The 12,576-nt window shown below is 40.9% G+C and overlaps 1 protein-coding gene across 6 annotated transcripts in view; it reads left to right on the top strand.

The window, feature by feature from the left end:
* Nucleotides 1-12,576, top strand: part of Taf1 (TATA-box binding protein associated factor 1) — a 61,371-nt gene that overhangs the window by 33,750 nt on the left and 15,045 nt on the right. For 4 of the 6 annotated variants that reach the window (XM_065446809.1, XM_065446810.1, XM_065446806.1 and 1 more), the window contains 9 exons: nt 541-663; nt 3,544-3,622; nt 4,490-4,710; nt 5,310-5,409; nt 7,316-7,380; nt 7,685-7,821; nt 8,574-8,636; nt 8,718-8,814; nt 11,871-11,933. In XM_065446809.1, the coding sequence (XP_065302881.1) occupies nt 541-663; nt 3,544-3,622; nt 4,490-4,710; nt 5,310-5,409; nt 7,316-7,380; nt 7,685-7,821; nt 8,574-8,636; nt 8,718-8,814; nt 11,871-11,933 (948 nt within the window). The remainder of the gene's footprint in view (nt 1-540; nt 664-3,543; nt 3,623-4,489; nt 4,711-5,309; nt 5,410-7,315; nt 7,381-7,684; nt 7,822-8,573; nt 8,637-8,717; nt 8,815-11,870; nt 11,934-12,576) is intronic. The other 2 variants (XM_065446811.1, XM_065446807.1) reach the window with 1 other exon arrangement.

Here is a 12,576-nt window from a genome sequence, read left to right as displayed (position 1 = left end):
GTAATTTGAGATTGCTGGGAAACATCTTCGTCCTGTAGTGATCCTAAATAGTTTGAAGATCGTCATCATTATGAAGTGTTAGGAGGACTTAAATTCTCATATGGTGTGTGCATGCTAGACCCTGATGGTGAGTTCAAAGTATATTAGCCCTGTGGCAGCATGCAGAGCATATGTCATGTGTTGGATGAGTGGTGATAATTTCAGCATGCAATAATGGCTTAGTGATGCAGCCATGCATCACAAATCAGTGCAGAAGCACCAGGTATGCAATTGTGAAGGTTAGGGTAGCAGTGTGGCAAATGAAATGGGGTGGCTGTGGTTAAAAAGAACACATGTGAAAATGCACACAACTGTTACCTGTAACCCATTATTGAAAAGTTATAACTGTGACCCTTAGAGTATTTAATTAAATGCATTCCAGAATCCTCACGTAGAGTTCGTTTTAGTAGGACTTTTGGTGCCATATTGAGCAGATTTTGGCTGGAAATTGTGTTGTAAACAGTGTGTTAACCCCTCTTCTCTCTCTTTTTTTTTTGGCAGGAGGATGGGGCGAATCAGCAGCCAGTGAAGAAGACTGTGACGGGTACTGATGCAGATCTCCGACGTTTGTCACTCAGCAATGCCAAGCAATTGCTGAGAAAGTTTGGTGTTCCTGAAGATGAGGTGCGCACAGCTTTTCTGATAACGTACACACTGCAGCCAGTTATGCAAAGAGAGGTTGGAGGGGGGGGGGGGGGCACTTTATACTGAACGAAGATGGCTTTCCCTTAAAAAGTATAGTAGAACTTTGTTAATTCAGATATCACGGGAGGAAAAAAAAAAAGTCCAGATTAACAGTATGTTCAATTATTGAGGGTATTAAGAAAACAAACACACACTTTCCACATCAACAGGCTTTTATTTCCTAACTAAATTAGCAACTCCTGTTTTTATTGTGCACAACAACAGTGCGGAAGCTGCGATTCTCGTCATCTCATGACTGATTGTCGTGATGTCATGCCTAAGCGGAGAAAGCTGCCCAGCAAGCAGCACTCATACAAGCAGCGCTCTTATGCAGAGAGAACAGATCGCATGAACATTTTTTGCCAACCAATGGTGACTTCGAAGGTGCGACAGATGGGAGGGGCACTTGCAGTGGTGTCGGGCTATTTTCAAACACGGAGAGGTCTCAGAAGAACTTCACTTTGGCCTAGTTGGTACTTACTGCATATCATATTGACCACAAGTAAAGACGGGGACATAGGCCCGACATACCGCTCGTGCTGTTTATGTGTTCTCTCCCTATGTCCCCGTCTTTATTTGCGGTCAATATGATATGCGGAGAGGTCTATTGACATGATCATGGGTGGCAACTATGCAACTTAGAAGGCACACAGCCGACGTACGAACTGAATCAATACGAAACTACTGTTTGCCCCAACTGCTGTGGACGAAACCATGGTGGCTGTCCGACGCGATCATGGATGGCGACTGTGCAGTTATGAAAGCATGCGGCCAACATGGTGTCATGTGCGGTGGTAAACACAAAAATCAAAGCTTTAAGGGCATAATTACGCACGAAGCATTCTGGCATTTCTGCTGTTCAGGTACGATTTCTGCTGATGACTATGGCAATGCAGACTCTGCCAAGGTATATGTAAACTGGTAGCGAAGCATCTATAAAAACCCACATGTCAAGAAAATGGTGGCTCGTTGCAACTGTCACCATCTACAATTTGGTGGGACAACTAACAGCAAGCAGAAACTAAAAAGTGATGTTACAACCGGAAATGGCTGTTACATCAAGATCTTATGCTGCTTGGCGCGAATGTTTGAATTTCTTTAACGTCCTGCATTTCGAACACTGAGCCAGCAGTTATTGTTCTTTTGAGGCTGAGGCAAGCTTGCGACTTGCTTTAGCTAAAGTTACAGCGTGTCATTAAACTGTAGGCGAAGCATATGTATTAATGTGAACGTACTTAGGCCGTTATTTACGACAATCGCTCCAATAGGTTGCTTAGGAAGATGAGCAAATACGGTGGAAATAAATGACAGTGCCACAGAGGTTTCAAAAGCAATTTCACTTTTATTTGTCGAGAATGTTGCAACCAATGTATAATTGACCAAACAAAACATCTTTCAATGGATGAAAAGTACTATGGCCAACACACAGTCGTAAAGTATAGCAACATATCCGAAACTCTTTCACAGAATCATTTGCAATTCCGCGCGACAACATGTGTTAATTTCCAACAGTTATCAGACATGACAACATTGGCCGACATTGTCATTTAGGAAACATTTGACTTACTAATTTTGCTGCCCATCGGGACGCTCAGTGCCTGTGTTATGGAGAGTGAACAAACATAGCATGACGATTCTTTGCGGAGCGTTTCGCATCTTATCGTCACAACAAGACACAGCGCATTGGATGCAGCAGCATGAACTTGCATGATAACAAAAAACCTGCACTCACACCTTTTGCAAATGAGTGCCGTGCGCTAGGTCAGGCAAAATTTGAAGTGAAGCACATGCCACACTTTGAACAAATATGCAAGCAAATAAAAAAACTTGGATGAAACTGCCATGTTCAAGTGAGCAACGGCATTCTGCATGACATTATAGCTGGTTTGCAGTGTTGCGAAGACTTGCACCAGAATAACTGGTTGGTAGGGGGTCACGAAGAACAAACTAATAAATTGTGAAATAAAAAAAAATAAACGTTTCTTATTTTAGTCGAGCAAAAATATTTGAAATGGAATATTTACTCGTATGACAGTACTTCTGATTTAAAATTTTCAAACATCTTTCTAACATAGGTATTCTAGTTTCAGTGTTTGTCTTCCCCCACACCTAGTCACGCTTCATTCGTGTGCAACTGATATCTCTGCAGATAGGATTTGACACACTGTTCATTCCAAGCTTCGTGACCTATTTAGATGGACCTTTGCTGTTTCATTTCGGTTGGATGCCAATGCCATTCTCGCTCTTCTGTTGCCTCGCATATTTGTGGTGCTCCACACTTGCTGAGCTCTGAATTAAGGAGAGTTTGATGCCATTAAATAATGCATACATCTGTTGGGTACAGATGATGAGTCTGAATTGTCTGATTTTCCGAATTGATGAGAGTAGAATTAAGAAGGTTTTACTGTAGTAGATTAAAGGAATTGTAAATAGGTAAGTTTTGTAGCACTTGAATTAAAATTTTATGCTACTTTTAAGAGGTTCCACTAGGTGATTGTGCTTTGTCAGCTTCTGCATGAATCTCACAGAAGTTAAGCCTGTTTAGCATTTCAGTTTGGCACTAAGCATATTATAAGTATCATAATTCTTGCTGATTATGCTAGACTCTTTATGTCGGGTTATAACAAAATAACTATTTTTTTTTTGTTTGCACAGCATCTAACTTGAAAATTTCTAATGGCATTTCTTTGTTCTACTGTAGCAAAGGTTCCTTATCATGTTTGTTTGCCATGCATACACATTGGTGATGTAAGGCATATTTTGTAACTCAACTCTTGTTGCTGGAAGCCTTAGCCCTCGTCTTTCTGTTTGCATCAACAGATCAAGAAACTGTCTCGATGGGAGGTGATTGACGTTGTGCGGACACTGTCAACAGAACAGGCAAAGGCTGGAGAGGAAGGTGATTCAAATATATTTTTTTTTAATTTTATGAAGCTATAGTCGTAGCTCCTGGCGCTAGAGCTCAGACATTTCACGTGTAGCTGCGCTTTCTGCAAACTAGATTATGGGATTAGTCAATCCCGTGAAGATAGGATATATTTCAGAAATTACTATCAAATTCGTCACACTTGACTGTAACAGAGCACTTCACCATGCAAGTTTCCACAAAGTCTCTTTTGTCACAGAACAAGTGCTACTTATGCTTAGAAATGAAACCGTGCTAGGACCTAATGGTCTCATTGTACAGTTTAACCTCTATGTGTGACAAACACGGATATAACAAAATAAATGTAAAATTTTTATCAACAATTGTTAGCATGCAACGAATGTATGCGTATAACGAATATCAGATATATGATATAACAAAGGCATTTTCTTGTTGGACACAGCTTTGCTGTATCCAGGTTCAGCTGCATTAATATTGCTTTTGTGGTACAGCTGTAGTCCAAGTCTTCCAAAACAAAGTATTGAAGGTGTATAAATAAATAAAACCTTGAATTAGAAACTATTGCTACGTATGGTAAGGAAGGCACTGCACTTTTCATTATTAGAAGTATGACGCACTGTCGTGCGATGTAGACATGACGAAAGACGAAGTAAATGCATAGACAAAGCGCTACACTTACAACTGTACCAGCTAGCCCAATTGTGTATTTTGCTAAGGTTTTCATTGTTATCTTTAACACGGAAAAAACTGTGTGTGTGGCAGGTAAGAAACAGCCACAAAGTAGCTTCTTACTGCAGTGTCGTATATGTGCATGTGTACAAATGCCAGATATCCCAGCATTCTTTTACTTTGTGTCCTTCTGGTTTATGTCAAATGCAGCCATGAGTAAGTTTGCACGAGGCAACCGGTTCAGCATAGCAGAGCACCAGGAACGCTACAAGGAGGAGTGCCAGCGCATCTTCGACCTGCAGAACAGGGTCCTCTCTTCCAACGAGGTGCTATCCACAGATGAGGATTCCAGCTCAGAGGACGACTCGGACATTGAGGAGATGGGAAAGAACATCGAGAACATGCTTTCAAACAAAAAAACAAGCTCCCAGGTGGGTAGCCACAGTGCTAACAGTTAATTTCGAGAAAATTAAAAGCACCGTGAGCTACAGGACACAATGAACTATGAAGAGACTGGTGCTGTCTCTTCATAGTTAATTGCATCTTGTCTCTTGCTTTGCTTCTAATTTTAATAAGGTGAACTTTGACCACTAGCCCTCGTCGCGATTTTACTGTGATGCTAGCTCTTCCAGCTTGGCTACTTCACTCTTTTAATGTAGCTTTTGAAGCTCTTCGGATGAACTCTCAAGTAATTTAGTAACAACTGGCAGTTATCTTTGATGTTCTGTTGCCACTGAACATGGCATTGTGCTAGGTAGTGACAATCTTTATGACAATTGGACAACTGATCGTCTCATAAAATTGGTGGTTTTATCACAGTTGTATGGAGAAAGCTTACCTCTGTGCGTTGCTTATTGTTGTCACTTAATAGGACACAGTTAGACACAGAAAGAAAGCAAGGTGCTAAGCATGCAGCATTGAAGAGAAACTGCTCTAAGCCTTTTCTGTCAGCAAATTTATTTAGGCCTGTACTGCACTGGAACAGTCGTGTTCATTTGGTTCTGGTCATAAATCTCGCTTGACTTTGCAGCTATCACACGAAAGGGAGGAGGCAGAAAGGCGAGAGTTGCAGAAGTTGATCATGGGAGAGGATTCTTGTGCTGGCGACGACAAGAAGAAAAAGGACAAAGGTTGTAGTACTATATGTATACACTGTACATCGACAAAACACCCATTAAGATTTCTGTTGAGCATGCACATTCAACAGAGTTGGTGGTCTTGACCATGTAAGCTAACTGCAGTGAAACGTCATTTCATGTCACTACACTGTGAATTTTGTGTTAATCGAAATGCTAGTACCTTCGACTCAGCTTATTTATTCACCGTATTTATTCCTTTATAAGGTGAGGGTGCAGTTGGGAAACCTGAGAAAAAGAACTTAAGTATAGAATAAGAGTATCGATTAAGAATAACCGATGGATTATTCAGACTCAACGGCTATTGCCTGAAATACCGAATAATCAGTAGCTCCTGGAATTATCAGAATAATCAGTGCAACTTAAATGTGAATTTCATCCTGACGTGTGACTTTGCGGCAGTGTGAATTTCGCCTTATGGTGTGGCTTTATGATAGTGCGCCCCGCACTGCCTTGAATCTACACCACAAGGCAAAATTTGTGCTGCCATGAAGTTGCACCTCAAGGGAAATTCGCATATAACTGCACTCCATCTTTACTGTTAAAATTTGTAAGTTATTACTTGCTAGAATTTGCATTGCCATCTAAAATCTGGATTGCCGTACTGCCTCACCTGCCAAGGCTTATTACTTGCTAGAATTTGCATTGCCGTCTAGAATGTGGATTGCCAGAAATGACAATTGACATGTGGATTGCCAGAAATGACAAGTAACTGAATCTATTAGCCTCGCATATTAGGCGGGGACTTCAAGGCTAAGGATTCTGGGAAAAACACCTCACCTTATGTTCGAATAAATATAATATGCCCTTTCAGTGCATGCCCTCGAGCTAATTTAAAGTTAACATTTATTTATTTGCTTCATACTGCTACTACTAATACTGTTCACTGCTAATAATGGGGGATGAAAAATTTTATATTTTCTTCTCTGTTGCACGGTCTTTAGAAATTTGTTTCACTTTTGCTGAAACATGCTCAATTAGTTTACATTGTAACACTAAAACTCAATTTTTTTGGTGTTGCCAGCATCTTTTGTATGCTAGTGCATTTGTTAAAAGTAGGGTCATAACTTTTACAGTGCTTACTCTCAGTTAATACTATCAGCAAATGCTTTTGGTGCTTAATGTTTGTCCTTTTTCCTGTGTTTAATGTTTGTCCTTTTTCCTGCGACTTTGCAGGGGCGTTCGGTACATGAACGCACTAGCACCTCCACCAGATGTCATGTGGTCGTGACATCAAAGAACACAGTAGCAATACTGTGATCGACAAAAATAACTTTTATTGGGCGAACCTGTGCCCACGAAACAGGCTACACTTATAGCACAACAATAGCGGCAAACACGCTCGGCGATCGGCGAAAATCTGATCAGCGGGTCAAGCGCGTCGGCTTTTATAGATCAGTCGTCGAATGTTCCAGATTAACCGATGGGACCCGTGTGTCTTCCACAAAGTTCTACACTATTGGCATCGCGCATACATGCAATCAGATTACACAAGTTGCAGTGAAAGACAGTGGACGGAACCATCGATAACATTCCAGAAACTTCTTTTACATGCAGGCACGTCCTGCGCTTTGCGATAACATTTGTTAGGCGGCCAAATGAGTCGCCCGATAAAGATAAGTACACGTGTCAATATCATGACTGATGATTTCAGAGTGTTTGGCTACATCTTATATTTTGAGTTATCTGTATTACATTGTTACGGCATGAAAACAAGGCAGACAAGGATGTGATGGACAACTTCTCACATTTCTTTGTCTGCATCATTTTTCGCTGTAGCGACATTAACATATTTTAACTTTAACATACACAGTTCTTCGTTACTGTAGCATGATGTGTGTGACAGAAGTACCGCTGTTTTGAGTGTGATGTTACTCTGAATATATTTCTCTACTTACAGATGGCAAGCAAAAGTCAGAAAAGGATGATGACAATGCCTCTATGGCAAGCTTGCGATCTAATGAGGTGTGCTCCTCTCTCATTTTTCATTAATTCTGAAAGCTTTATTTCAGTTTGCTCAAGAATTGCATGCATGGATGCATTGTTAACACAGAATAATAGCTGTCAACTCACATTTCTTAAAGTGTAATCACCTTTTTATCTCGCTCATTTAGCTTTACAAGCCCTGCAGTGAGAAGAGTTTATGCACTGTCATATGTGTCTATTGTGCAACTATGCTGCTCTGCTCCATGCTGATATTTGCTGTAACTTTTAGCTGGTATATTGTTTTCCTGTCTCCTTGTCCCACTAAATAACGTTCGCTTTGCAGAATGGACGAATCTTGAAGATCTTTCGTACTTTCCGAAATTCCAAGGGACGGGAATATGTCCGCATTGAGACTGTGCGAAAGCCAGCTGTCATTGACACGTACGTCAGAATACGTACGACCAAGGATCCAAACTTCATGTAAGCCACTCAGCTGTAGCATTGTTGGGGGAGGGGGGGGGTTGCTTTTCACAATGCCGTTGCTGCATGATTTTTTCATAGTGTGTAGTGTTGGGCAATTGGTGTATATATATATATATATATATATATATATATATATATATATATATATACTTTTTTTTTTCTGCTGTTGTGTTTTTGTTAAATGGTCGTCTCATGCTTGGTTAATTTTACTGCAACTGCTGTTGTGAGCACTTCCCTGAAAGGTAATGATGTAAGGCATTGAGCACAGTCATTGTAATCAATGTAATCAGCCCACATTAGTAAACACTGACTTGTGGTGCAGTGGGCATTAAATATAATTTGAATCAGCTGCGAAGGTTGGTTGATAGGTTCAGTAGCGGTACAGATTTGCACAGGTTAATCATAAGGTTGTCAGATGATTACTTCAAAATACAGTAAAACCTTGTTACAAGGATGTTTAATGGGGAACCAGAATTACTTGGTTATATCGAATATTGCATCTTTTGCAATATAAATCGCCCTGAGGATCTGAAGGGGAATTTCACTTACTTTCTTAATTTCATTATTTTATTATATTCCCTTTCGTTATAACAAGGTTTGACTGTACATCAGGACACACAAAGTCCTGATAAGAGATTCCAGCTACTGTCGTAACTGTACTGTGGAATGAAGCAGTACTGTCATTCTTTTCCTTTATTTTGTCACGTGATGGCCTGACTTTGCATGTGAATGCACACATCCGCTTGCAGACGCCAATTTGCATCGACTCTAGATGAGCACCAGAAGGAGGAGATTAGGAAGGAGCGAAGAAGGTAAGTCCTTCCCTGACATTCATCATGAAAAATTTTGCTGCAGACTTGTGCATAGTTAATTTGCAAACCTTTCTGAAACAGAATTCAAGAGCAACTGCGGCGACTCAAACGCAATGCTGAGAAAGAGAAACATATCCCTATGAGAAAAAAACCGAAGAAGGAGCAACCACAATTAAAGGTGTGTACTTCTGGGTCTGTTTATTTAATTTTTTTATTTATGTTTACTGTGACAGAATGGATGCACAAGATTAGTGCTGAGATACTGCTATTATGATGTGCATGAGTTTACTTTTCTGCTTGAACTGCGCTTCTGTGCTGATGCAGTAGAGCTCCTCTGGTACATGCCCACTTCCTGCCAGATTGTTGAATCATTAGGGCATAATCCCAGCATAACGCTCGTAGGCTCCTATGCGTAATTTTCCTGCCTCATACAGCATCAGCCCACCCAGTTTCTGTGGGATAAGTCACTGTAGAAATACAGAAGTAGCTAGGAAGGGTGGCAAGCAGGAAAACTGCAGGGGCCACATTCACTGTGGGCCACTTTCAGGGATTCTTTCACGTGTAGTAATGCTCAGCACGACACCTCACTGAAGCACCGGGAATCCTGTCAATACACTCAATAACATTGACATAAAAGTGACACTCTTGTAAATTTCACCTTTTCTGGCTTAGCCACGATGTACATTGAAAGTCATATCCCAAATGTTGGGAATACAGCTTTGGATAATCGCATGGCAAAGCAGCAGTGAGACAGCAGTGCCTGCATGGCAAGGCATGCCACCTATCTGTCATGATGACCATTAGCAACATTGGTGTCACTTCTACTAGTACTTACAAAAGCAGTTCATAATCAAGGCATGTGATTAGTATAACAGTCTGCATTGCTCATATTTGTAGTGCACTTTGTTTTGGTGCCAGCATGCAGACATGAACTCTGCATAAGTACTGTTTGCTAGATATGATAAACATTTGTGAGGGAGAGTCAGCAAACTGTGGTTAATAATTTTTGGTGATTCTTAATACTGGCTTCAACTTGTGGGGTCACAAGTGTTCATCATAACACATAGCAGTGTGAACAATAAACAAAAAGGGTATTATTTGCACCTTCTATACAAGAACGCCAGTGAATTGAAACACATATGGAGAATGGTTCCTTGATGCAATGCTGAGGAACTTAGCAAGTTCAACTCACCATGCAAAATTGCCAAGCGAATGTTGACCCATGCCTGACACAGGAACCAAGACTTTCGTGGGTGCACTCCTACATACAAAAGCATGTCTGAGTAGTCATGTTGGCACATGCTGGCCCTGCTCTATGAAGGTGAACAGGAAGCCCTGTGCGGGTTAGTCCGGCAGAGTGCACCAACAAGTGTGCAGTCAGTCCATGTGTGCCAATGTCCCGCAGCCTTCTCTGATCATAGCTGCGTAACTACAACACTGACTCTCTCTGCCGAGTGTATGTTTAGCAGGGAAGCCTAATGCTAGGAGCCATGATAGTCACGTGAGGAAAATTAATCTCTCTCTCGTTTCCCCATACTCACTGACTGTTACAGCTTGATGCTTGGCACAGTACAACCATCAGAGCAGAGGAACACTTGCCTAATGCAGAGCATACTCAACTATCATTATCGGCATAATTTTCCAAGGTTTCTGGATGATGAGAACCTTACAACAAGCATGAAAAAAAGAAACAGTAATATAATGACCAAGATTTTTATTCTGTCAAACAAATTCTCCTGCCACTTTCCACATTTTGCAAACTGTATTCTGCATTAAAATGCAATTTGTGCATTCCATAAACGTCATTAACATGTGTATCATCATGTGAGAGCGTCACTACTCTCTCTTGTTGCATGACCAAAGGAAAGAGAATTGTGACTTGTTGAGTTGAATGATCAAAGGGGCCTTTACAGTTGAGCTCGAATTTTAGTAATGTTACCTAGCCTATAACAAATACCTTATGAGACGTGTTATCTGCTCATATCTTTAGTGGCATGTTTTGCTGAGGCATTCTACTGGCTTTATCATGCTGACATTATCACAAGGTCCCATTAGAAATGTATCAGCAGGGTTCTACTGTAGCAAGCCAATGGGCTGCTTTGTTCTTGCTGCAAATAGAAATGAACTGTACACAATTATGCAATGTGCATATTGGGAATTATTAAGAAAGTGATCCTTCAAAGGTAAACATTAGACAATAGTCACTTTGGTCGGGGACTAGTACTTGAAATTGTGCTTAATAATATGCAAATTCCAACCAACTAGACTTAAATTCAACCTATCGTTTCTGAGTCCTTCCAACTCCTTCACTAGAGGTAATGTTGAAAAGCTGCAGCAGCTTCTCATTGATATGGTCTCCGTTTTTGGTGGTGGTCTTTGCTAGATGTGACCTTGCAGAGGCAAGTAGGCAGGTGGTGAAGCTCCCAATGACTGTTTCATTGTCCCAGCCGTGGCCATCATGTGCCACCACCCAACGCACAGCTGCTTCCATAGGCTCATTTCGGTCTCAAGGATGATGGCACCATCAATGTTAAGGTCAGGCACTTCACAGTGTTTAGCCACTGCAAGCACTGTAACATTGATTATAAGTGCATATTTTCTGTTAGCGGCCTCTTGGAAAATCGAAAGCGTCATTTACAAAATCTCCTGTGACGACTGCCTCGCAGAGTATGTTAAAAAAAAAAAAAAGCCTTTCTGGACAATTGAGGCAGCACAAAAATGATCTCCGCCACCTGAGTAACCAGCTCAGTAAGGCAGCTGAACACTCCGAGGCATCTGATGACAACGATGAATATGGTGCTGCTGCCATCTTTAAGACTGAGGAGAGCCAACTGTACCTTCAGTTGTGACACATTCAGGCTTCTCCACAGCTTGGGAGCTTTGTCGCCAGCTTACACTGAGGGTCTCTGCAAGTGCCTCCTCCTCCAAAGGCCAGAGCCACAACCAGAGTCACAAACCAGATCAGAAAAAGCTCCTGCAGTGCCCTCATTCTTGATGGAGAAGTCGAAAGAACTTCAAATCGTTGGGTGGAGTTCCATAAACTTATTTGGTTAGCAATGTAGTGTAATTCGACTCATCTTAAAATGATGCATTTAGTTGCCGTGCAAGCACAAATTAGAACCACAGACTTATTCTGTTTTGAGCAGGACTACAGATTTTGTGTTGAGTACTTCATTGAGCAATAACTGTTTTCAGTTGCCCACTTTTTTATTTATTTTATTTATGTACCTTCAGGATCGTACGGCTTTACAGAAGGGAGTGGTTACACAAAAGAACATCAACGTAAAACAATATAAAGTGAGTTTTGTCAATATCAAATCACCTTTAATTTTACAATGCTAGCTGAGGTGCCACAAAAGAGTGAGCCATTAGTGTGGCTTTGACATTAGCAAGTAAGCGGCTCCACTTGTGAAATTGTAACCATAATGTTGACACAAGCATGTTTTTTTATAAGGCCTAACCCGCATGTTGGTTACTGGAGGCACAAATCTGCTGTTAGAGTAACTGTTTTCAAACAACTCTGGACCTGATGTGCACAAAACAAAGATTTGTTAACACCAAAGGACTAGAAAGCAGACATAAAGCAACCATTGCCTTTTGTTGTACAACCACATACAAGTTTTTTATCTTTGTTATATTCCATATTTAATTAAACAGTGCCATGGGCAGTTTATGTAAAGTCAGTGAACTTGCATGTAATCTGTGTACCAATGAATGAATCGGTGTATGAATCAGTGTACTAATCACTACACTTGTGTTTGCTGGCACAGGGAAGCGCAACTCATGTCACAACTTAAACAGTAGACTTCTGTTAATTTGACTTCAGTTAGCTTGATTTTTCAGTTAATTCGATCCTGTCCGAAGGTCCCGGCCAGCACCCACACTTTTCTACGGACCCAAACTTTCGTTATTTCAATCCTAACATTACCCTTTGCTGGAT

The sequence above is a fragment of the Dermacentor albipictus genome, chromosome 3 (genome assembly GCF_038994185.2).
Source record: "Dermacentor albipictus isolate Rhodes 1998 colony chromosome 3, USDA_Dalb.pri_finalv2, whole genome shotgun sequence".
Taxonomy (NCBI): domain Eukaryota; kingdom Metazoa; phylum Arthropoda; class Arachnida; order Ixodida; family Ixodidae; genus Dermacentor; species Dermacentor albipictus.
This window is presented reverse-complemented; position numbering and strand designations above follow the sequence as displayed.